This window comes from Mustelus asterias, chromosome 14 (genome assembly GCF_964213995.1).
Source record: "Mustelus asterias chromosome 14, sMusAst1.hap1.1, whole genome shotgun sequence".
Classification (NCBI taxonomy): domain Eukaryota; kingdom Metazoa; phylum Chordata; class Chondrichthyes; order Carcharhiniformes; family Triakidae; genus Mustelus; species Mustelus asterias.
In genome coordinates, this window is record NC_135814.1 from 86,593,590 (window position 1) to 86,621,107 (window position 27,518).

Here is a 27,518-nt window from a genome sequence, read left to right on the forward strand (position 1 = left end):
ACAATCTCCTCTTTTACATCTCCCCCGCCCTCCCACCCCTGTCTCACTTGAATATTCTATACCCTGGAATATTGCGCTGCCAGTCCTGCCCCTCCCTTAACCATGTTTCTTTGATAGCACTCATATCATGGTCACATGTAGGGTGGGATTTTCTGGCCCCAACACTGGCGGGCATTGTCACAGGTGGGACTTTTAACGGCTTTCTAGATTGTCCTGTCCTGCCCCTGACGATGCCTGCCAACGTCAGGCCATAGAATTCTGCCCACAATCTTGGTTTTGTTTGATTGGTGATATTGCTTCCAATGGCCTCTTTAAATAAGTGGTTAACATGGACATTAAAGAGACGCCAAGTGGAAAATGTATGCGCTGAAGTTTCTAAGAATGTTGCAATTTGCATCTCACAATAATTGCAGCCATTTAAGCTACGCAGGTAATGACAGTTAACACTAGGATTTGCAAGCAATGTGTTTCTTTTCCATTGATCAACATAACTATCATTTTTTGGTTGATAGCCAAATACTTTTGATGGCATAATTACAGAAGAAAAATTAAAAGCAAATTACTGCAGATGCTGGAATCTGAAACAAAAACAGAAAATGCTGGAAAATGTCAGCAGGTCTGACAGCATCTGTGAAAATAGAGCCAACAGGCCCGATATTACCATCAAGTTGCGCCCGTTTTCGGGCGTGAAAACTTGGTAAAATCAGGCGTGAGGCGAGCAGTGCGATCTGCGCCTGCCTCTGCGCCAGTTCCCCCTTTACCAAGGCCCGAAAATGGCCGCGATCGGGACCGGGTCCGAAACGGGCACGACGGCCATTTAAATGCATTTGCATGCATTTTAATTGATTCTCATCCAGAATCGGTGCAAATCAGACATGCTCCACAAAAGTCCGATTCAGGCACTCCAGTTAGTGAGGAGGTAAGTGCTGAGCATCCAACGGCTCTCTGCTTGAGATCAGTGAGGGTGGGGGTCCGCTGCCACTCTGCCTGAGATCAGTAAAGAAGGACAGGGGGTCCGCTGCCACTCTGCTTGTGATCAGTGAGGGGGAAGGGGGGGTCCGCTGCCACTCTGCCTGAGATCAGTAAAGGGGGAGAGGGGGTCCGCTGCCCCTCTGCTTGTGATCAGTGAGGGGGAAGGGGGGGTCCGCTGCCACTCTGCTTGAGATCAGTGAGGAGGGCCCGTTGCCACTCTGCCTGAGATTGGTGGGGGGAAGAGGGGAAGGGGGGAGGGGGATAAGGGGTCATCTGGAGTTGAAACCTTGACTCTATTCTCTCTTTACAGATGCTATCAGACTTGTTGAGACTGAAGAATAATTAGTTGATTTGTTAGAAAATGGAAAAACATTTCACATATCCGCACAAGAAATTCTGCATTGAGGCTGCATTTTCCTTCATTTGACTTACAATGCAAAATACTGATGGGGAATATTTCCTTGTTATCTGCACCAAAGCAGATCATTTTTCTGTATAAATTTATAATTCAACCACAGAAGTGCATCTTCCTGGTGAAATCACACACAAATTCTGTCTACAAATATGGCATCTTTGCAACATGTGTATTTTGAAATCTGCAGATCGATTCAGCATTAATATGATTAATGGTGAATTCATTCCTTTCAACACTAGTTAAAGGGGGCTTTAATTCAGATGGTTGGATGGCTAACATATGGATCAGATTACTTCAACAGCACTGTGTTTATCCCAATCTCAGGGCCTGCCTCCTCTCCTTACCTAACATGGCAATTAGCCGTGATTCAACAAACAATCATCAAACATCTGCCTTCAGGCAATGAACTCTAGAAAACATGTCAAATATTTAAAATAAACAACATATTTTTAGGCAGTTTCTTAAATCCACATGATCCAATTGATGGACTGGTAACAATTTTCAACAGCACCTAATAGCCCTCAAGCTCTATCACCAAGAAGGATAAGAACATATCATAGGAAACTATCATCTCTAAATTCCCCTACAAGGCACACACTGTTCTGACTGGGATATATATATTGTTATTTCTTCATTGTCTCAGGGTCAAAATCTTGGAATTTGCTAATTAAAACTTTGTGGGGGCCCCATCAACACAATTGCAACAACAGTTCAAGGACACTTAGTGATGGGCATTAAATGCAACCTTGCCACTGTTGAATATTTAAGAAACAAATATAAAAGGCTCTATGTTCTGAGAATCAAAACTGATCCCACAAATAAATTGTTATGCATAGCATGTACTGGCCAATATTTCCATTGTGCTGGATAAGATGCACTTTTGAACAGTCAGCGCAGCTTCAATGGGGCGAATGGCCTCCTTCCGCACAGTAGGGATTCTATGGTACAAAGTCTGTACCATAGAATCTGCACAATAAATCCAATAATGTATTTCATCAAATTCATTTTTATCAATACATGTTGTTCTGCTGAATTCTGTAACCAACCTATGTGCTTATTGCAAAACTTTTTATAAGAATATTGTACTTTAAAGGCGAAACAAGCAGTAAAAAATTGCATAAGTAATAAAATTAATAATAAAAAGATTGCCATCTATGAAGGTTGTTGAGATTTTTCAAGTGCTTTCAAAGAGGTGAGCAGTGACAGCTGGACTCATACATAGTAATCCCTTGACATTTCTCTCAAAGTGTGCTGACACTTGTTTCAATTTAAGGAAAACCTTAATCCCTTCCGCAACACCATGTTGGAGCAGATTTAAAAAAAACCTCTGAAAAACAGGGAAGTCAGCTGGTGAGTGAAAGGAAAAAGCAATTGATGTGGGGACCTTTTCTACACTAAACCACAAGAAGAGACCAGTTTGTTTTCACAGGATTATGATGATGGGCAGGCTTTGTAGAATAACATCCATCAAATATATTTGCTCACAGACTTGGAATTGTGAGATTGTTCTTGTCTGGATCACTTGTTAGATTTTGTGTTCTCTTTTCCCTAATTTTAAAAGCACGCATCAGTAAAGAGAAATGAAAAGGAAAATCATGCTGTTAGCGTAAAATGTGGATATCCAATAACATTATAAACATCTAGGCTGCTTGACATTATTGGAAACCAAAGTAATTTTTCAAGTTCTTATTTTTTGCATCATGGATAAATGGAGTTTAGCTGCAGATCAGCCATGATCTGAATAGTGGAACAGACCCGGGATAATGAATGAGTTATGCTATTCCGATGTGTATCCTCTTTTTGGAAGCATAGCATTTAAACTCAGAGCTATCCCAGAGCATGGCACTGTGACAATGCCTGTCCTGACTAGTTGCCTGGTGCTTGTTGTTGATATCAAATGATATCATGAAGGATAATCTGCGGTCACTTAAATCACAAGAAGTTGTAAGAAATGCAGCTTATTCTATCTCATTTCATCTTCGAATGAATCATTCACATTCAGGATAAACTCTACAAGACTAGATTGGAATGCTGAGGGATGACAATATCTGAGGTGTTCAAAGAACAATTTTGCCTTGTTGACATGTAGAATGTTATATATTCAAAAGGCAATTTATTTAATAGCATTCTAAATGTGTACCAGTAACAATACAAGCAACATTCTTATCAGGGCAGTTAGTTCTTCTTACCAGAACTTATTAATGCAAAGTTCACTGAAATGGAGCAAAAGTGTGCTCAGTGCCATGAGTGATAATGCAATTTGTGAGATTTATTAATCTACCCTAGTCAGGTTTATTCTTTCTATGATTTTGAATGTAATAAATATTTCAGAGGTAGGTATTGCACCTCATGACTTATATCCTTAAATTCAGGATAGTGCAGTTCTGGACAGGGAATATGCAATTCTGCAGTCAACTACCCTCGTGACTCAGCCAAAGGCTGGTGTCTTCTACTTTTCAGCTCACTAACCCAGAGAGTCTCAAACTGGGGAACATAGATGTTTTCTGGAGGGTCCGTGCATTAATGTGAAAGTGCAGGCGCAGCCGAGGTGTCATGTTCAGGGCAGAATACACTAAGCATTTTGATTAAAAGCCCTGCGTGAAACGATGTGGTAAATGTTAAGCAAGCCTACAGCCTCTTTCATCAGTGTAGTCATTCAAGGATAAGACCGATGCACAAAGCTGGAAAACTAGTCTCAGACTGTCCTTCAGCCTGTCTCCGTGCTCTGCATGCCTATTTGTTTACCAGAATTAGTAAATCAAATTCTATTTTAAATACATGAGATTTTCACAAATGTCTGGGGGACCACATTCTGCAATTTTATCCACTTCTCCATGTGAAACAAGGAACGTGGGCTTTTTGCAGAATGATTTATAAGAGTCATTGTCAAACATAACGGGTGGAATTTTCCCAAACGATTTCAGTGTCATAACAATGAGCAAAATGATGTACACCATGCCGGTCTCTCAGACGCACTCTGCATCACAATTTTCAGACACTCAGTCACTTTTTGGAGAGTTGGGAGCTTGGCGCCGGTACGGGGGCGGTGGGGAGGGGGGGGGGGGGTAGGGGGTGGGGAGGGGGGGGTGGGGTGGGGAGGGGGGGGTGGTGCTTAAACACGTCGGTGAAACCGGCTTCAGAGCAGTTGGCCACCATTTTGCAAGGTGCCCTGATCTCATGGTGTACTGGGAAATCCCCTCCCAACTCCCATGGAGATTAAAGTCCACTCCCCCTATGCTTCATCGGCGGCACGTTTCCTCCCCACCCTAACATGGGTAACCAGCATCGTGGCATCAGGACTCTCCTGACGGGTCCCCTGGTTAATCCCTGACCTACACCCCCCACATCATGACCTCTGACATGCCCTCCCCCCCCATCATGACCCGCTTCGTGATCCAACCTTGCACAACCACCTTGCAAAGCCCGACTGCATAGCCCCCGGCATTGCCCCCTCATCATTGCCTGCACCCAAACCCCACCCCTGGCACTGCCCCTGGCACACAGGCAGCAGTGCCTGATGTCTGTTGTCTGCTGCCGGGGTGTCCGATGGGCACCGCTAGGTTGTGAGGTGTTCACCAGGTTGCTGGAGGAGGTGGAGGCAAGGTGGGACACCCTCTTCCCCCCAGCAGGACACCGTCCCAGGGTAAGGAAATGCAGCCTGGGAGGTGATGGCAGCATGCGTTAGTGCCAGGGCACTGGCTAGGAGAACCGAGAAGCAGTGCCGCAAAAAACTGAATGACTTAATCCGGGCAGCAAGGGTGAGTGTTTTACCTCATCTAACATCTTCCCCCTAATCATCCCCAGATCCCCCCCACCCCTGGCACCCTGCTTGCTTTCAGCCCCTGACCTCCCAAGCACATACACTCCACCCCCACAAAGGTGTCACAACCCTTGCCCTCTGTTGCCCTCCAGGGCTCGTGCCATCAGATTTTACATGACTCCTTCTGTCCCCATAGGAGAAGAATTTGGACTCACCACATAAACACAGTGGCTACAAGAGCAAGTCAGAGGCTAGGAATACTGCGGCGAGTAGCTCACCTCCTGACTCCCCAGAGCCTATCCACCATCTACAAGGCACAAGTCAGAAGTGTGATGGAATACTCCCACTTGCCTGGATGGTGCAGCTCCAACAACACTCAAGAAGCTTGACAGCATCCAGGACCAAGCAGCCGGCTTGATTGGCACCACATCTACAAACATTCAATCCCTCCACCACCGACGCTCAGTAGCAGCAGTGTGTACTATCTACAAGATGCACTGCAGCAATTCACCAAAGATCCTTAGACAGCACCTTCCAAACCCATGACCTCTTCCATCTAGAAGGACAAGGGCAGCAGATACATGGGAACACCACCACCTGCAAGTTCCCCGCCAAGCCACTCACCATCCTGACTTGGAAATATATCACCGTTCCTTTGCAATCACTGGGTCACAATCCTGGAATTCCCTCCCTAATTCAACCCACAGAACATGGACTGCAGCGATTCGAGAAGGCAGCTCACCAGCATCCTCTCAAGGGCAACTAGGGATGGGCAATAAATGCTGGCCAGCCAGCGACGCCCATGTCCGATGAATGAATTAAAGAAAAGAGAATGCCCATAATTGCTGGGAGCGGGCAAAGCCCTCAGATTCGGGTTCCCACCCCCTTTGACAAGCGGGCACTGGAACTTGCGGGTGAGAAGGGGATGTGGACCATTAGTGACTGCATGGTTGGGCTGGAGCATAGAAGTGAGCACCTGCCAATCCTCCACTTGTTGGAGATATCTCAAGTAAGTTGCATGCAGCCCAGGTTCCTCTCCCTCCCTTGCAAATAACCTTGTGTGCTGTGCTGCAGGAAGGGACCCTAATGTGCCTGGGCCATCTGGCATCCCGGCCCCCACTGCTGCTCCCACCGATCCTGCCCCTGATAGCTTGGAAGACTCCTTGAAGGAAGCCAATGAAGGGACCTCTGAGGCTGGCACCAGTTTTGCGTCAGCTTCTACCTCGCAGGTCACCATCTCAGAGACTCTCACATCGGTGGGTCAAGTTAGTGGTGAGGCACCTGAGTCACTCTCTGGTGCGCATGACACATCTGCTGATCCCCAAGACAGGAGGAAAGGCTCGAGCCCATGCTGGGGCCTTCCTTCCAGGAGACTTGGCTGTGGCTACACCTTCTGACACCCCCCTTCCGGATACTGGGGCATCTCAGGGGCAGCGGGATGAAGAGGGTGTCATGGAAATGTCCCTGACGCCTGGAAGCCGGCCAGGGCCCTCAGTTCCAAGCCCTTCAGAGGATGATCACCAAAGGGCATCACAGGCCTGGGGCGCGATATCGGGTGGAGGAAGGTACGGCTGAGGCCTCTGGCACGCGGGGGCCTGCCAGAGGCAAGGACTCAGCTGGCCCCAGGCTACATTCTGGGCCTCTGAGATCACTTCTCCCTCAGCTGCTGGAAATGCAGCAACAGAGCCAGGGAATGCAGGAGGAGCTGACGGCCACATTGGACCGATTGCGAGGCTGTTGGGAGGAATCCCAAAGCTTTCAGGCGGACCAGCTATTGCCTGTCTTGCGTGATTCCCAGGCCAACACTGCATGGGTGGCGTCTGCAGTCAAAAGCCTGGGGTAGGAAATCCTCACCATGAATGGCAGGGTACAAGCGATGGCCGATTCACAGCAGGTCACGGTGGAGTCCCAGAAGGCCACAGCTGAGTCACAACAGGTCATAGTTGAGGGCCTCAACAGGCTTCTCGAATTCTGCGGCTCATGTCTGAGAGGCTCGAGAGCTTGCAGGAGACCCAGCGGGACAGTGCTGAGACACAGTGCACTATGGCTACAGTCCTTGAGAACGTGGCCCACTCACAGAAGGTCATGGCTGAGGGGCTGCAGAGCATGGCCCAGGCTCAGGTGACACTTGCTGCTGCCATTGACTCAGAGGGCTCAGCCACCATCTCAAGGATGCAGGTGGTCTTCCAGATGATGCCAGAGTTTCTGGACCTCACTGCAGAATCACCGCCATCCCATGGAGTGACCCAAGGACCTACAGGAACCCCAAGGGAGGAGGAAAGGCTCGAGCTCATGCTGGGGCCTTCCTTCCAGGAGACTTGGCTGTGGCTACACCTTCTGACACCCCCCTTCCGGACACTGGGGCATCTCAGAGGCAGCGGGATGAAGGGGTGTCATGGAAATGTCCCTGACGCCTGGAAGCCGGCCAGGGCCCTCAGTTCCAGGCCCTCCAGAGGATGATCACCAAGGGCATTACAGGCCTGGGGCGCGATAGGCAGCTGGCCACCTTCACCTCTGATGGCCATCCTGGGGAGATGTATTGGTAGGCCATGTAAAGTTAAGAAGTTGTAGCAGCACTAAGATGGCATGGGTGAAGAGCAACGCTAGTTAGTTAGAATGAAGTCTCACATTCACATGTTTTTACATTATCACTTATTTTGAAGGCAGTTTTATTGGCAACAATAAATGTTATTTCACTTGTGACTAACCTGTCTCTAATTAGCCTCTAACAGATGTATTTACCCCCACGGTCGCCGCAGGGACCCTGCACACTGATGTCAGTGAGGGAAGTCGCTCAGCACACTGTTATTGTGAAAATCAAAGCCCTCAAATCATTCACTGGCTAGAGCGGGTGGCATGCATTGGCAGTGATTTACAGTGTCTGCCATGGCATCCTCAGAACCCAGGAGAGATTCCCTCCATCACCCCCCTCCACTCACCCTGGGGCCCTGCATGGATGTTCAGTGCTTCCTTACCCATCACCCAGATGTGGGCCCAGGTGCCAGCGTGCATGCGGAGCTCAGGAAGGAGTCAGGCTAGTTTGTACCAGGGCATCATCCTGGATTCTTCGCTGGGGCCTTGAGGGTGACATGGATGCAGCCTATAGCCCACTGCACATTTAGCATCCCTGCAAATCCTGCAGCCCGGGCTCCCTGCTGGGCCTGGTCCAGGTCAAGTTTAATATAGTGGCCAGTCCGGGCATAAAGGGCATCCGTGACCTCCTTCACACACTTGAGGATGGGTGATTGGGAAATGCCACAAAGGTCTCCACTGGCAGTCTGGAAGGACCCGGTGGCATAAAAGTTTAAGGTGGCTGTTACTTTCACAGCCACCGGGAGTGGATGCCCCCCTGTGTCCCGAGGTGCCAGGTCCTGCAACAAAAGGCACAGGTATGGCACTGTCTCCTTCTGGAGCTGGAGTTGTTGGTGGCATGCAACGTCCGACAATTGCTCAAAGGACACCCGCATGCGGAACTGCTGGGTCTCCACTCCCTCCTTCTCCTGCCTCCCCTCAGGGCGAATGGCAGCCACATCCTGCCTCCGGTGGCTGTCTCCCTCTACTCTAGCAAGTGGTAAGACCTAGGCCGCCTCTGTCTGCAATTCATCATCCTGCTTCTCCTCCTCAGCTCCAGCAGCAACCAAAAGAACAGCAAGATGGACTGCATTGCAAAAGGCATCTTATCAATCTGAAGAAGGGGAGTGGGTGTTGGGGAAGGGGAGAGACAGGAGGAGAGGTTAAAGAACTCTGCTCACCCCCAGCCCAGCAACACACACTCCCATATTCCCCACAGCCCCCCCAGCAACACACACTGCCCTTAAGCCCCCCACAGCCTCCCAGCAGCACACACTCCCCATATTCCCAGCACACACTCCCCATCAACACACTCCCCATATCCCCCCACACAGCCCCCCAGCAACACATAGTCCCTAATATCTCCTCCACAGTCCTCAGCAGCACACTCCCCATGTCCCCCCCCACAGTCCCCCAGAATGGCAACACAGCCCCCCCCCCCAACTCACAAGCACACCCCCTGAACCCATGCAGCAGTGGCCCCCGACAGTGCCGCTTGACAAGCCCTGAGGCTGTAGCACTGCCACTTCAAAGAGTTTCCAGCCCATCTCCCACCAGTAACAGTGCTTGCTGCTGCCAGCACTAGGATCCAAAGTCAGCGCTAAGACCCATGGTCAGCGCTCAGACCCGGGTCCGTGCTGGGAGTCCGAAGTTGAACCCCCGTGAGCAACAACAGCCCCCCCACTCCCCTATACACTCGCAGACCCCCCGACCCGAAATGCAACATGGCAGCTACAGAACGACCCTCCCTGAACAACACGGAGCAGCTTGAAAGCAGAAACTTACCTCCTCACCCACCCTCACTGCTCCAGTGCCCGGAACCGACTTTTAGACGCGAGGTGTTTTCCTGACCAAGCGAGGTCGTTAAGGCAGGTGAACTGGAATGGTTTGGAGTGAAACTCGCTCATTGCATTGTGATAAATGCAAAAATATACAAATTGACGTTTCACACATTTTGGGCGGGGTCCCGAGCGCGCTGATCTTTTTTCGTGATAAAATGGAAATGGGCGCGAAAACAGGTGCCATTCCTGCGAGTTGCATCACACCCGATTTCATGACTTTTTACTGCCGCAAAACATGCACGATGAGGTCGTAAACTTCCGTCCTTAGTGTCGCACGCTAGTTTCCTGGCTCGCCGCACAGTCCGCCGGGTGCAGTGAGCTGGTAAAATCGTGCCCCACATTACGAATAGGCAAACTTTGCAGGGAGAAGCACCCATCTCATTGGTATCTGTTAATGAATACTTGTTTTCTTAAAATCATTATTTAAACACTTTTGAATGCGGCATTTTCATGTTATGAGTATTAGACGTTACAATTTAGAATGGATGTCCATTGAAAGGTGTCATTCAACTTAAAAAGTTTAAGAGCCATAGCACTAGCCCACAGTTTAAACCCATCATTATACCATATCATTAGTCAATATATAACAGTGGCTATATCATTAGAGGAGATGATGGTGTGGTGTATTGTCATTGAACTAGTAATCCAGAGACTAGGGTAATGCTCTGGGGACCAGGTTCAACTTCCACCACAGCAGATGGTGGAATTTGAATTCAATAAAAGTCTGCAATTAAAAATCTAATGATGACCATGAAACCATTGTTGATTGTTGTAAAATCCCATCTGGTTCACTAAAGCCCTTTAGGGAAGGAAATCTGCCACCCTTACCTGGTCTGGCCTATATGTAATCCAACCCCACAGCAACATGGTTGACTCTTACGCCCACAGCCCCTGAACTATTAGAAAAAATACAACGCTTGGAAGATTGTGGGCATTGCCAACTGAATAAGAAGGAAACACTAGCAAAACATCCACTATTGAGCTATACAGATCAGGCATATCCTAGGTGTGATCCTGTTCCTAAACAATCTCAGCCAGGACAAAAGCAAAATACTGAGGATGCTGGAATCTGAAACAGAAACAAAAAATGCTGGAAAATCTCTGCAGGTCTGATAGCATCTGTGGAGAGAGAACAGAGCTAATGTTTCGAGTCTGGATGACCCTTTGTTAGAGCCGGGAAGGGGGAGCGCGGGGGAGGCGGGTACAAGAACTGAAAATTTGGAGCTCAGCCAAATCTGCATTCACAAGAGAGGGACTGGATGAGGTTGGAGAATCCAGGCTATTATGTGTATGGATGCTGAATAAGGGCAGTGTGGGGTTTACCTGCAACTTCTTCCACAGTCAGATAGCTTGCTGACGTTTAAAGACCAGGATCACACTTGATTAATGGCCACTTAGACAATGACCACTGCCTGCAAAAATAACATACACCTTTACATATGTTTTTATGAGCCATGAACCTGACAGAATTGTTTCTGCATTAGTGGAAAGGAACACTGACAGCTCATTTGGATGCTATAAAAGTTAATACAGTTAATGATTTAAACTTGACCTTATCTGGATTCAACTATTTTATTTTCAACCAGTCCCAGTGCTCCCCACTTGGAATCACCATTCAGTGCAAAATCAAATAAAAACTGGTACCGCTTCCAAAATATATTTTAATTAATTACTCTGATGTCTACCTCCACAACTGAGTCACAGCGCTTGACTTTAAAACAAACTAATGTATGTCCGAGTCAACAGGAATCTCCTCTATCTCTGAAAGATAATATTCAAATAAGATGTTGCCGAGCTGACGTGAAACATGAGTTGTATGCTGCATTCTCAGACTGTATGCTTTTTATTGATGGAGTTGCTGATTGCAGCTAATTCCAGCTCCAGATATTCAGTTGTTTTCCATGAATAAGAACAACTAACTCCTCATATATACCACTGTTTTCTCTCTGCTGCTAATGATAAGCGACTAAAGGCCAGCAAATCTGTGCCAATCACCTTGTCTTTGTAAGATGTTTGAATGGGAACATGACTAGAAATTTTAATTAATTCCGCGACAATTCATTGAATGCACCCTTTTTTTGTAAGTGAAATATTAACACTAAAGTAACTTTAACCCATGGATTGGTGACAGGTTGACTGTTTTTCAGATCTTCAGATCATCAATTGACACTGAAAAAAGTTACATAAATAAAGCCAATCCAAAATAAGTATTATCTTTATTAATGTCATACTAACCTTCCTAGACTACAATATACTCTTAAAACATAATTTTAAATCAAAAGGATCGCAAACTAGACTCTTCATCCTATTTTGATAATGATCCTACCTGTCCAAACTTCTTTTGATTACAGGTGTCAAGTAATTAGCGTTCTTTCTCTCCTGAGGCTATTCTGGCATGTTTAGTCAAAGGCACTGCTGTTTTATGTGACCTGTGGAAGAGGGTCTCTGTAGATTAGCACATTTCACGTCTGAGGATAGAAACAGATGCAGACTGAAGGAAGGAACATTTCGTTCTGTTAAGTGTCAGACTCCTTGCTGAATACGGTGGGCAGTTAGGGCAGAGTTAACTGAGTTAGGGCAGTCTGAACCTAGATCCCAATGAGCATGCACTGTAAACATTAAAATGCTTCTAACCCCTTCGTCTCTCCATTTCCCCCGTCCTTAAAATACAGCTCTTTGGCCAACCTTCCGGTCAACCTCTCCCCCAGTAGCTCCTTCTTTAGCTCACTGTTCATTTTGTTCTGTGAAACACCCTGGGATACAACTGATAAATCAGCAATATAACTCAGGAAGGATACAAGGATGGTTGGTAAATGGAGTGGGATTACACACGAGTGCAGCATGAGGCAAGTTTCTGAAGCTGGGGTTTAATGATGTTAAAAGGGCAAAGCAAAGGTTTGATGTTTGATTAATGTTGTTTCTTATGTGGCGATGCTTGATGCTGGCACAGGGCAACAATTGGAAAACATGCTCTAGCATTGAAATCTTTCGCCTTCAGCACCAGAAAGAAATATCCCATGTTTAATATGAGCTCATGTCAGGCCATACGAACAGCTGAAACCAAATGAAGAATGATAAATGTCTTTTTTTAATCTCGCAGGGTATGCCAGTGCTTGTTATTTTTGTTTTACCGCTACAGGGCATGAATTGATGTCACTCCCTGACATCACATGCCAATCATTAAAGGCCAAAATTAAAAATAATTAACTTACAGAACAGATAAGTGTCTGAACCAGTATATGAAGTAATCTCTGGATTCTTACACATACATTGTTTAGCTTGAGCTTGCTCTTGTCTTGTTTCTGTAAGTGTCCTGACAGGTGGTACAAGACAGCTCTGCTCCTTCTTCGGTTCGCGTTGAATCCTGGTGGCCGAGTGCTTTGGTAGATTTCCACATCGTCTGCAAGTGGGAAAATAAGATACAAATATTTTCATCAGTTGAAAATTATACAGAGATATACCCACAGAAATGCATAGAAACAGGGGTGACAACTATTATTACTGAGCCAAGTATGATGTGGTATTTCCCCTTTACTGTATTGGTCTTGATTTATACACTCAGGATTGGATATGCGGTTTGAACCCACACGCTATTCTGCTTTAGTGAGAACTGGTCCACAGAAAGTTTTCAATTCCCTATAATACATGTATATTCAAAGATAAAAATCCTTCTGATATAAACATTGTGTACTTACTGTTGTAACATCGGAATTTTTACATAGTAATATGTCAAAAATACAATGTAATAATGGCCAGCTGATCTGTGTTTGTGATGTTGATTGAGGGATAAATATTGATCAGGAAAACAGGAAAAATATCCAGTTCTTCTTATTTATTTGTTCATGGGATATGGACATTATTGGCTAGGTCAACATTTATTGCCCGTCCCTAATTGACTTTGAGAAATTGGTTGCGAGTTGCCTTCTTAAATCGTTGCAGTCCATGTGTTGTAGGAACACCATAGAGCTCTTATGGAGGCAGTTCCAGGGTTGTGACCCAGCGGCAGTGAAGGAACAGTGTTATAGTTCCAAGTGAGTATAGTATGAGGCTTGGAGGGGAACTTGTTCCCATGCATCAGCTGCCCTTGTCCTTCCAGATGGCGGAGGTTGCAGGTCTGGAAAGTAGTAACGAAGGAGCCTTGGTGATACTTTGCAATGCATCTTGTAGATGCTACACATTGCTGTCAATGTGCATTGGTGTTGGAGAGAGTGAATCAGGTTTGTCCAGGATGGTGTTGAGCTTCTTGAGTGTTGTTGGAGCTGTACTCATCCGGGCAAATGGGGAATTCTTCAAGATAGTGCTAGGGGATCTTTTACATCCACCTGACAGGGCCTTAGTTTAATATCTCATCTGAAAGACATCGGGGGCGATCTTATTGGCTTGTCCCGCTGGTCGATGGGCAGGGTGAGCCGGTAAGATTGCAAGAGAGGTGAAAAACTGGGTTTGCCCAATTTCACGCCTCTTATCGGCCCTAGATTTCCCTTGTGCCTGGGAAGGACATGAAGCTGATTTAAGTATTGAAATGTGAATTTAAATGCAATTTGTGAGCCCAGGACAGAATTGGCCAGGCTCACTTGCCTTAACGCCCCCTAGCTGGTGGAGGTCCTCACTGCCGAGGATCATGTATGATCCCATCAACGGGGACCTGATGTGGTGGCCTCGCTGGTGAGACCATTGAGCATTCAGGCCCCCTGCATAGTCAGGGGCAGGGGAGCAGTGCCCCTTGGGCATTGCCTGCCTGGCACTGTCAGCCTGGCACTGCCCAGCAGGCACCCTGCACTGTCCACTGGGCACTGGGCAGTGCCAAGGGACAGGACCATGATGGAGTGGGGCTTAAGGGGAGGGGTGGGGCCATGATTGGGCAGGCTTAAGAGGATTTGAAACTCTCCCGTTTTCGGCACTTAGAATTTTTTTAGTGAGACTGCCCCCATTAAATCTGACAATGCAGCATTCCTTCAATACTGTACTGGAGTGTCAGCCTATGTTTTTATGCTTAAATGAGTTGGGCCTGAACCCAGAACCTTCGAACATAAAGGCAAGGCAGTTACCAACTGAACCATAGCTAACACCTTAACGTATGCACCTTTCTCAATGTTTCCAATTATCATTCACTCAAATTTCAGTGAAGATTCCTTAACTACAAAAAATGACTAGGATTTAAGCCAACCTTATTCAAATAATAACTACATAGTTGCCTCTAAATCAGGACCATGTTCTTTAAATAATGACAGAAAATGCTAGAAAGGTTCAATAGTTCTGTCAGCATTTGTGAACACAAAGGATTGACTTTTTCAGATAGCAGGGCCTTGCTTCCCGCTCTCCAAGAGTCCATGAGGAACACATCCCCGCCAACTCCGAGAGCCTTGAAATGAGAGTTAAGCGGCTATGGGTGGAACTTATACCCCTCAGGCAGAAGGAAACCCTGTCTTAAAGAGCTACTGGCCAATTTGATTGCTTGGCAGTTCTCCAGATGCTGCAGTGACAGCGCTGCTGTGGACAGGAGAAGAAATGCAGGATGATGCCTGAGACTAAGTCCAGGCACTGGAGGCTCAGGTAAATACAAAGGGTCCCAGGGTGGGAAGGGTTGGGAAAACTTGTGGGGGTGGTGGGAAGGGAGCATTTGAGGTCCTGGGTGAGAGATTGGGATGGGGAAGAGAGGTCAAGAGGCTCCACCTTAAACGGGCGGGGCGGGGGGGGGTTCTTCTGATGGAGGTGAGGTGTTCCTCCCCCCTTCCTGCACACGATCTAACTCTGTTGATTTTTGGCCTTCCTCCATGCAAGTTAAATCCTCCAACCCAGCCCAAGTGGTCCTTTAGTGGTCAATAATTCACCACTTAAGGACTTCAATTATGGCAAGGCAGGCTTCATGCTCCGCCCAGTGTATAATTGCTTTGTAGTTGGGGTAGGCAGAAATCCGGAGGAAATCCTGTCCCTTCAATTTCACGCTCCCCCCACCTACAAAATGGGGGAACATAAAACTCTGGCCAATGTTTAATTTTATTTCTGTGACCTTTCATCAGAAGTAAGTTCACAGACTTGAAACGTTAATTCTTTCTCTCGGCACAGATGCTGCCAGACTTAATGAACTTTTGCAGCATTTTCTGCTTTGGTCCAGATTTCCAGCATTGTTTTGCTTTTGCATCCATGACTTTTAAATCTAGGCTCGGAGGATTTACATCCTTCATTAAGATTGTTTTGTTTCTTCCCTGGCCTGGATTTACTGTTCAGAGCTGTGGGCCTACCCACTGCTGAAGAGCCGATGGCAACCCCACCACAGTGATTTCCAGGCATCCCAATGTGATTAAAAGTCAATCAAGCACACACTCAGTCAGCTTCGGGGTTCCTGGGTCCTGCATGGCTGATATCCTGCATCCAGGAGTGCTGGCCCAACAGAGACTGGCAGCTCATCGGTACCAGGGATGCCACCAGGAACAGTGGTCACTGCCAGTAATGCAGCAGCATCCCACAGGAGGAGCAGCCATGGAGGCTGCTGAACACATTGATTGATGGTGTCTGGAAGGGGTATGTAAACCCCTTTTGATCAAGTCATCATTACGAGGGAGGAAGTGTTAGGTGTATTAAAAAGCATTAAGTTAGACAAATCCCCAGGGCCAGATGGCATCTATCCCAGATTATTGAGGAAAACAAGTGAGGAAATTGCTAGGCCTCCAACAGAAATCTTTGTTTCCTCGTTGGCCACAGGTGAGGTCCCAGAGGACAGCCAATGTTGTCCCGTTATTTAAGAGGGGTAGCAAGGATAACCCGGGTAATTATAGGCCAGTGAGCTTGACGTCAGTGATAGTGAAATTGTTGGGGAAGATTCTTAGGGATAGGATCTATACACATTTGGAATTAAATGGTCTTATTAGTGACAGACAGCATGGTTTTGTATGAAGGAGGTCATGTCTCACTAATTTGATTGAGTTTTTTGAGGAGGTGACAAAAATGATTGACAAGGGAAGGGCCGTGGATGTTGTCTACATGTAAAGGTCCCTCATAGCAGGCTGGTGCAAAAGATTAAATCACGTGGGACCAAGGGTGAACTAGCTAGATGGATTGAGAACTGGCTTGGCCATAGAAGACAGAGGTTAGGGGTGGAAGGATGTTTATCTGAATGGAGGGCTGTAACTAGTGGTGTTCTGCAGGGATCAGTGCTGGGACCTCTGTTGTTTGTAATATATATAAATGACTTGGAAGAAAATGTAGTTGGTCTGATTAGCAAGTTGGCGGATGATACTAAGATTGCTGGAATTGTGGATAGTGATGAAGATTGTCAGAGAATACAGCAGGATGCGTTAGTGGTTATTTATCAAAATTCGTTGGATTCTGGGGTAGTGCAGATTGGAAAATGGCTAATGTTACGCCGCTGTTTAAAAAAGGAAATAGACAAAAGGCGGGTAACTACAGGCCGGTTAGCTTAACGTCTGTAGTTGGGAAAATGCTGGAATCCATCATTAAAGAAGAAATAGCAGGCCACCTGGATAAGAATGGTTCGATTAAGCAGACGCAGCATGGATTCATGAGGGGAAAGTCATGCTTGACGAACTTGTTAGATTTTTATGAAGATGTGACTAGTGCGGTTGGCGGAGGGGAACCGGTGGATGCGGTGTTTTTGGATTTCCAAAAGCCGTTTGATAAGTTGCCTCACAAAAGGTTGCTGAAGAAGATTGGGTCACACGGAGTTGGGGGTAGGGTGTTATTGGGGATTGGGGATTGGCTATCCGACAGAAAGCAGAGAGTCGGAATAAATGGGTGCTTTTCCGGTTGGCGGATGGTAACTAGTGGCGTGCCGCAGGGATCGGTACTGGGGCCTCAACTATTTACCATTTATATAGACGATCTGGAGGAGGGGACTGAGTGTAGGGTAACAAAGTTTGCAGACGACACAAAGATAAGTGGAAAAGTGAATCGTGTGGAGGGCGTAGAAGGTCTGCAGAGAGATTTGGACAGGCTGAGTGAGTGGGCGAGGATCTGGCAGATGGAGTATAACGTTGACAAATGCGAGGTTATTCACTTGAGGAAATAATAGCAAATTGGATTATTATCTAAATGGAAAAAAATTACAACATGCTACTGTGCAAAGGGACCTGGGGGTCCTTGTGCATGAGACGCAAAAACACAGTCTGCAGGTGCAACAGGTGATCAAGAAGGCAAATGGGATGTTGGCCTATATCGCAAGGAGGATAGAATATAAAAGCAGAGATGTCTTGCTGCATCTGTACAGGGCATTGGTGAGGCCGCAGCTGGAATACTGTGTGCAGTATTGGTCCCCTTATTTGCGGAAGGATATATTGGCCTTGGAGGGAGTGCAGAGAAGGTTCACCAGGTTGATACCAGAGATGAGGGGTGTTGATTATGAGGAGAGACTGAACAGATTGGGTTTGTACTCGTTGGAATTTAGAAGGCTGAGGGGGGATCTTATAGAGACCTATAAGATAATGAAGGGGCTGGACAGGGTAGAGGTGGAGAGATTCTTTCCACTTAGAAAGGAAGCTAGAACTAGAGGGCACAGCCTCAAAATAAAGGGGGGTCAGTTTAGGACAGAGTTGAACATGTTTAAATCACGGATAGATGGATTCCTGATCGGTAAGGGAATTAGGGGTCAGGCAGGTAAGTGGAACTGATCCACTTCAGATCAGCCATGATCTTATTGAATGGCGGGGCAGGCTCGAGGGGCTAGATGGCCTACTCCTGCTCCTATTTCTTATGTTCTTATAAACTTATCAATAAAGAAACAATAATAAAAACAGAAAATGCTGGAAAAACTCAGCAATGAGTTTTGGAGTGAGAAACAGAGGTATGTTTTGAGTCCATATAATTCTTCTTCAGAATAACAATAAATTCACTATGTAGAACATAAATACAAAACATCAAGCATATACATTTACATGTACAGCTGTGTTATTCCGCAATAATGCTGGAGATGAACTATATATAATTCATTGATAATGAGATCGCCAATCTTTAATCATAACGTGTTTAGGGTTAAAGAAGCCATCCCCTACGGGCAAGCCCTCCGTATACACAGGATCTGCTCGGATGAGGAGGATCGCAACAGACACCTCCAGACGCTGAAAGATGCCCTCATAAGAAAAGGATATGGCGCTCGACTCATCGATCGACAGTTCCGACGTGCCACAGCGAAAAACCGCACCGACCTCCTCAGAAGACAAACATGGGACACGGTGGACAAAGTACCCTTCGTCGTCCAGTACTTCCCCAGAGCGGAGAAGCTACGGCATCTCCTCCGGAGCCTTCAACACACCATTGATGAAGACGAACATCTCACCAAGGCCAGCCCCACACCCCCACTTCTTGCCTTCAAACAACCGCACAAGCTCAAACAGACCATTGTCCGCAGCAAACTACCCAGCCTTCAGGAGAACAGTGACCATGACACCACACAACCCTGCCACAGCAACCTCTGCAAGACGTGCTGGATCATCGACACGGATGCCATCATTGCACGTGAAAACACCATCTACCAGGTACACGGTACCTACTCTTGCAACTCGGCCAACGTTGTCTACCTGATACGCTGTAGGAAAGGATGTCCCGAGGCATGGTACATTGGAGAAACCATGCAGACGCTACGACAACGGATGAATGAACACCGCTCGACAATCACCAGGCAAGACTATTCTCTTCCTGTGGGGGAGCACTTCAGCGGTCACGGGCATTCAGCCTCTGATCTTCAGGTAAGCGTTCTCCAAGACGGCCTTCACGACACACGACAGTGTAGAGTTGCTGAGCAGAAACTGATAGCCAAGCTCCGCACACATGAGGATGGCCTAAACCGGGATGTTGGGTTCATGTCACACTATCAGTAACCCCCACAGCTTGCCTTCTGGACTTGCAGAATCTCACTGGCTGTCCTGTCTGGAGACAATACACATCTCTTTAACCTATGCTTAAGGCTCCCTCCAGTCACATTGTCTGTATCTTTAAGACCTGGTTGGCTGTAGAGATTCGCATTCTAATCAGTATTCTGTAACTTGATTTTGTGTCTCTGTATGCCCTGTTTGAGAGCAGATATCCACTCCATCTGACGAAGGAGCAGCATTCCGAAAGCTAATGGCATTTGCTACCAAATAAACCTGTTGGACTTTAACCTGGTGTTGTTAAAACTCTTACTGTGTTTACCCCAGTCCAATGCCGGCATCTCCACATCAGAAAAATATGCAGAGACACCCATATTTGGAGTCAAAAGGCATTCGTAACTTTGAAACGCCAAGCTTTAAGGAGCTGGTCACTAAACAAACCTTTGGTAAAACCTGATCAGCTTCTTTTCAGTGAAAATTCAGCAGTGCAAAATTGCAAACACACTGACCAAGATTAAAGTGTTTGCTGAGCTAGTCTGAAAAGCCTCTTTTCAATTACCATCCAAGAAGGCAACAGAGCTTTGAATTTTAAAATGACTGTTGTAAGCAGTATGTGTTACACTGGCACTGCATTTAACTCATTCAGTTGCTTTAAATTATTCATTGCTATCGCAGTGTTGCACTAAATTTCAAAGAAAATGGTTTGATCATTAGTAATCATTTCACATTCCTTTGCATCCAAGAAATTATTTCATTTCCACACATAGCAGATTTGAGTTAATAAATATTAAAATTCTCATTAAGTAAATGCATCGGAACATTTTAAATAATTGAACAGTTTATCAAATATCAGCTGCTATTTCCCTTAATGGCTCCCACTTAAAGCTGTGGTTGTTTACTAAATTAACACACACAACTCAATTAGGAAACCTGATTGGGGCAATAGTAGCATGTACACTGGTACAGGAATTTGTGACTTGTACTGAGAACTTGAATCTCTGTTTAATCAAATACAACTCCAGTTGGACCCAATGAAAGAGAAATCTCTCAACATCTGTGACTAATAGGTCGAAAGTGGAATTGAAATCCCCCAAGCTCTGAAAAGAAGAACTGAAATCCACTGTGTAATATTACATTCATTGTTGTCACATCAAGGAAATAGCCAGCGATTAAAACATGAAAGGGACGTTTATTCTGAGAAAAAACACAGAAATACACAACACATTTGTCAGCACCTGAAAATAGAATAAACAGATTACTGTTTCAGATAGAGACCCAATTCTATTGGAAGGGCGGCATGGAGGCACAGTGGTTAGCACTGCTGCCTCACAGCACCAGGGACCCAGGTTTGATTCCTGGCTTGGGTCACTGTCTGTGCGGAGTTCTTCCCGTGTCTGTGTGGATTTCCTCCAGGTGCTCCGGCTTCCTCCCAGAGTCCAAAAGATGTGCTGGTTAGGTACATTGGCCATGCTAAATTTCCCCTCAGTGAACCCAAACAGGCGGCGGAGTGTGACAACTAGGAGATTTTCACAGTAACTTCATTGCAATGTTACTGTAAGCCTAATTGTGACAGTAATAAATAAATTTTGTCTGCAACATTCCAATTCTCTTCCCGCACCTACTGGTGCACTAAGGCGTACTTTTGTCTGTTTCCATAACTAGTTATTCCTGGAACAGATATTTTTTAAACACAGGTCACTAATCTATCACCAGAGATTTAAGCTTGAGAGGCATCGCTCCACAACAAGCATGGCTGAACAGGAGGCTCTCCTGCTCTTATTGCCAGCTATTGGCATGCTGGAAGGATATTCAGGTTGATACTAAATCTGTTTAACTTTACGAATGCATCTTTGAGTCCTGGGATGGGACTTGAACCCAGAACCTCTGGCTCAAAGTCAAGAACACTACCCACTTCACCATAAGACCTCCTATCTGAAACACTGCTGTTCGTTTCGTCACACTCAGCAATTCTTAAATGACTCCTCTGTTATGTCACATTACCCGAGCATCCCATTCAGGCTGCTGATCGATCACTCGTGTGACAAAAAATACTTTTGAGAAGTCAATTCTCATCCAGCTGAAGTAACACAATTATACATTTCAATGGAACTTGTGTAAATTTGTTATGTTTCCAAGCAACTAGAGAAAGGTTTTCCATTTTTTTTTCAGGAGGATGGGCTTGCCTTTAAACTCAATCTTAATTGCAGCTTCAAGCAGTCATCCTGGCTGGGCTACTCTATAAAAATTGAATGATAACAGCTAGCCTGCCTTAAAGAGATATGTTAATCAAATGATAAATTTCAGCATGTAAATAATTACTTGTCCTTAACCCTCCTGAAGGTTTACATGATAACGAATTGGAAATCAGTAGTTTTGAAAAGCATTTCTTGAACACAAAAAAATTCTTTAATGGTTTTCTCTTGAGAAAATTGCATAATAATGGCTCCATTAAAAAAAAGGACAAAAGCAATTGGAATTTAAAAGGTCTTTTGCCCTTTCATACAATCGTAGCTGATCTTCTACCTCAGGTCAACATTCCCAATATCTTGAGATCCCTTAATTTCCTTATTATTCAACAATATATTGAGCTGTCTTGAATATTCTCTGCAGCTGAGCACTTACAGCTCTCTGGGTAGAAAATTCTAAGATTCAGAACCCCATAAGAGAAAACATGTCCTTTCACCTCAGTCGTAAATGGTCAACCCTTTATTCTGAAACTGTGACCTCCATGTTCTAAATTCCTCAGTCAAGAGAAACATTGTCTACTCATCTATTCTATCCCTTTAGATTGTTTAAATGTTTCAATTAAATCGCATTTCATTCTTCCAAACTTCAGGCTATACAGGCCTAGTCTACTAGGCCTAGCCTACCATGCAGTTGACCGAAATTGTTGTACTCTCTCCAGCACAGTTATGTCCTTCCTTAGATAAGGAAACCAAAATTGCATGCAATCCTCCCGGTTTGGCAGAATGAATGCCCTGTACAATTGCAGTAAAATTATTCACTTGTATATTCTAATCCCTTTGTAACACAAGTTAACATACTATTTGCCTTCTCATTGCTTGCTGTACCTGCATGTAAACTTTCTGTGATTCATGTAGGAGGACAACCAGGTCCCTGTGAACAGAGCTTTCCCAACTTTTCATTATTTATAAGTATGCATGAATGTATAACAAAACAGCTGCTTTTAGCTGTAATTCCATGATAAACACAGTAAGGAATCTAACAACACCAGGTACTTATCATTCCATGATAAGGCAGCACTTGTTGAACAATCTTGAGGGTGCTAACAGCTACACGAATAACCTTTTTAAGCTGATCCATTGAGCTCGTAACATGGCTCACTTGTTAGAAGTGACATACATTCATGCACAGGAACCCGTTCTCTGCAAACTAAAGGATTATGTTCAAGCCTTGTGTCTTCTTTGAATTATCTTGGAGCTTAGGGATCAACAATTCCCCATTGGTTTCTCCATAGCAATGCTTTGGCCAACTAGGGTCAAAATTTGGCATTAATGCTTTTGCCTTAATGGTCCTGATGAGTGCAAGACAAAATGCTCCAGCAACATTGATGTAAGGGAATCAGCTGATGTACTATACTTGATTTCCATAAATCATTTGATAAGGTACCACATAAAATCTTACTATGCAAGATAGGGGCTCATGGAATTGAGGGAAATATATTTGCCTGGTAGTAGGATTGAATAATGGACAGAAAGCAGAGAGTAGGAATAAAGGAGGCATATTAAAGTTATGAATGCTCCATGGTTGAGTATATTCTAGGCTGAGATAAGACAGATTTTGGGTATTTCAGGGAATCAGGGAAATGGGGAGCAGGTGGGAAGGTAGAGTTGAGGCAGAACATCAGTCATGATTGTATTGAATTGTAGAGCAGGTTTGAGGGGTCATTTTGTCTAGACCCGCTCCAATTTTTAATGTTCTGATGTTTTTTCATTTAATAATGGGGTACAGCTCTCCGGCTGTTCACGCCGGCGGGATTCTCCAGTCCCGGTGACAGCGCACCCCCACCCACAGGTTTCCCGCTGGCATGGGGTGACATCAATGAGAATTCCCATCGACAGTGGTGGGACTAGGGAATCTCGCCAGTAGCGAACATCACATATTTTATATCACAGGCCAATGAGTTAAATACCAAACAAAATGTCAATGTTACTGCAACTAATACATTTTGTGTAATTAAAGTTACATTGGATCACTTCTTGGCTGATTGTAGGTTCAGTAACTCGAAGTCAACACATTGATTTATTTACTTCCCAAGATCACTTATTAGAAAGACATGCAGCTGTTTGCAGCCAAAATCAATTTTGGATGCACAGTTTATGTGCACACATTGCTGCACTCTGCTCTTTGCCTGACAATGCTTTGGCTTTGGCCTGGAATCTAATAGTGGCGTTTAATAGTACAAGACCATGGACTGGAAATTGGCCTCCACTGTGAAAACTGTTACATCATTATAATGAATGGAACAAGGAAAGCAATTCAATTTTCTCTTTATAGTCCATGGGTAAAACTTTCTCAAAAAATGGCAAAGTGTCAGGTTCTGACAGAAACCCAGTGTGTTTCGCCCCAGAGAAGCAGCCAAGGGCATGTTTTGCACGTCATTTTTGAGGGGTTGAGCTTAAAGACAACAAGGTTGGTTCCACAGAGAGGTGGCTGCCCTTTTTAACGTTATGAGAGAATTATTTCAACATTATGAGGCAGGCCCCCTCCCCCCAATGGACATCGGACCCCTGCCCTCCCACCGCCCATGTATTATCGCCAGCAAACTCCCCCCATCTACTTTTGTCGGCAAGCTCCTCACCTCATCGTCATCCGACCTCCTGGCCCCACCCTGTGGTACCACTTCATGACAGTGCCAATCTGGCACTGTCCCCTGGCTGTACCAACCTGGCAGTGCCAATTTGGGCATTGGCCTGCCATGCCCCTGATCACCCAGGAGCTACCCTGGTCTCCCCGCCTCTGGCATGGTCATCTCGGCTGCTGCAGAGCAGCAGTGATTCCTGCTGACGTGATATCAAGCCAGTGGCAGGGAGCATCCTACGTCCCTGGAAGGTACGGCGTTATGCTGTTTAGGCATATTTAAATATGTTTAAATAGATGGTAATCTGGTATATGCCCTCGCTGAGTGTGAATCTGATTATCTTGCCAGCGGGGAAGATCTCATTCTGAAGTATTTCGCTATGGCCCTCTCGCTAGAGTTTGCGGCCATAATGGGATTTGCCCCTGCATTGAACAGGCTTTACACGTCCATGATGCAAATAATCTTCAACCAATTGTGTGTGTGTGTGTGAGAGAGTGTGTGTGTGTGTGTGTGTGTTGTGGGTGTGTGTGGGTGTGTGTTGTGGGTGTGTGTGGGTGTGTGTTGTGGGTATGGGATGTATTGTTGTTAAAGCAGGATTTATGGTGCGAGAAAATTGTCCCAGAAACTGATTTTGTTTACAAATTCCCTAAGTCATCATGATATTAAGCTGCCAATGTCCACAATATTGAATGAGATGTGGCTAAAGTATTGTCATTACAGTTGCTGTGAAGTTGTACATCAGTGCCCATCCCTTAATTACAACTGTTTAATGCAGTTGTTTTCCTAGTTAGCTAACAAATTATTGACATGTTTTATTAATCTATATTTCACTTGCGGTAAGGCTCGTTAAGCCAAATACAGAATTAATGAGCCCGAAACATTTTATTTTCCATTTAGCGTAAGTATGAATGACACAATCCCAGACACTTTACAAGTTATTTAGAGATTTTTTTGAAGTTGTGCGGAGTTGTGTGTTGGGAGTATGTAATACATTGAGAAATAGGCATGCAATTTTCTGACAGTTAGTCAATTTCACTACTTCAACAAGTAGGTGATATACAAACAACAGGTTTGACTTCCTCAGGCAGTGCCTTTGTTAACATGTTTGTGTAAATGCCTTTTAGATGATATTTTGACAGTCATTTACTTGATATTTTGAACAGCCACTGATTGTGTTATGGTAGCACATGCAGGAAGTTTTTGCGTTAGCGCATCAATCAGTGCACTGCTACAACAACTTAAACTGGTAAAGTACTAACGTTGATACTGGCAGTGTGACTGTGAACTTTCTCCTCTACCTTGACCCTTCTTTTTATATCAAAACATTTTTTTCCCCCAATGCAAACACCCATCAGGCCGTCTGTCACTTGTTCTTACGTTTTGCTTTCACTGAGCACTGATCTTTATTCTTCCATTAACAAATTCTGGTATCTTACCTTTATGCAACTATTAGCAACTTCTCCTGCCATTAACTCTTCCTCTGTCTCGTAACCAACACATCTTTTTAACAATCTCTCCAAGTTCCCACCTATCTTCATCTCTGCTCCCTCTTAGACAGTATCCATCACATTCCTACCTCTCTTTAGCTCTGAAGAAGAATTACATGGACTCGAAATGTTAACTCTATTTTCTCTCTCCACAGTTTCTGCCAGACCTACTGAGTTTTTCCAGCATTTTTTGTTCTTGTTACTAATTACTTAACAGTTGTTTGGTAGTATAGAACTTGAATATTGCTGAAAAAGGGCACATGTTGTTGAAGCTTTTCATCTTGCACAGGCCACTCTAAACCAGCATCCCCTACAGCACTCTACACTAGAATCCCCCACGACGACGGCATTGCTGCAACTGCCTCAGTACTCAACACCAACAACTGCCAATCTCCAGGTGCAATTCTACAACTCATCCACTTCATCCTGGACCACAACGTCTTCACCTTCAACAACCAGTTCTTCAACCTCAAGCAGACCATTGTTCACAGAAAACTACCCAGCCTTCAGGAGAACGGCGACCACGACACCACAAAACCCTGCCACAGCAACCTCTGCAAGATGTGCTGGATCATCGACACAGATGCCATCATCTCACGTGAGAACACCCTCCACCAGGTACACAGTACGTACTCATGTGACTCGGCCAATGTTGTCTACCTGATATGCTGCAGGAAAGGATGTCCCGAGGCATGGTATATCCTTCATTCACACACGGAACAGCCATGGGGACCAAATTCACACTTCAATATGCCAACATCTTCATGCACAGGTTCAAACAAGACCTCTTCACCGCACAGGACCTTCAACTGACGCTATACACTAGATACATCGATGACATTTTCTTCCTTTGGACTCACGGTGAAGAATCACTGAAACAACTACACGATGACATCAACAAGTTCCATCCCACCATCAGACTCATCATGGACTACTCTTCAGAATCGGTTGCATTCTTGGACACACGCATCTCCATCAAGGATGGTCACCTCAGCACTTCACTGTACCGCAAGCCCACGGATAATCTCACGATGCTCCACTTCTCCAGCTTCCACCCTAAACACGTTAAAGACATCCCGTACGGACAAGCCGTCCGTATACACAGGATCTGCTCGGATGAGGAGGATCGCAACAGACATCTCCAGACGCTGAAAGATGCCCTCGTAAGAACAGGATATGGTGCTCGACTCATTGATCGACAGTTCCGATGCGCCACAGCGAAAAACCGCACCCACCTCCTCAGAAAACAAACACGGGACACGGCGAACAGAGTACCCTTCATTGTCCAGTGCTTCCCCGGAGTGGAGAAGCTATGACATCTTCTTCGGAGCCTTCAACATGCCATCGATGAAAATGAACATCTCGCCAAGGCCATCCCCACACCCCCACTACTTGCCTTCAAACAACCGCGCAACCTCAAGCAGACCATTGTTCACAGAAAACTACCCAGCCTTCAGGAGAACGGCGACCACGACACCACAAAACCCTGCCACAGCAACCTCTGCAAGATGTGCTGGATCATCGACACAGATGCCATCATCTCACGTGAGAACACCCTCCACCAGGTACACAGTACGTACTCATGTGACTCGGCCAATGTTGTCTACCTGATATGCTGCAGGAAAGGATGTCCCGAGGCATGGTATATCGGCGAGACCATGCAGACGCTACGACAACGGATGAATGAACACCGCTCGACAATCACCAGGCAGGAGTGTTCCCTTCCTGTCGGGGAACACTTCAGCAGTTGAGGGCATTCAGCCTCCGATCTTCGGGTAAGCGTTCTCCAAGGTGGCCTTCAAGACACACGACAACGCAGAATCGCCAAA

At 45.6% G+C, this 27,518-nt stretch overlaps 1 protein-coding gene across 1 annotated transcript in view; it reads right to left on the minus strand.

Annotated features, from left to right (window-relative positions):
- Positions 1–27,518, minus strand: part of kcnh3 (potassium voltage-gated channel, subfamily H (eag-related), member 3) — a 717,440-nt gene that overhangs the window by 303,603 nt on the left and 386,319 nt on the right. The window contains exon 4 of the mRNA XM_078227725.1: positions 12,829–12,959. Within this exon, the coding sequence (XP_078083851.1) occupies positions 12,829–12,959 (131 nt within the window). The remainder of the gene's footprint in view (positions 1–12,828; positions 12,960–27,518) is intronic.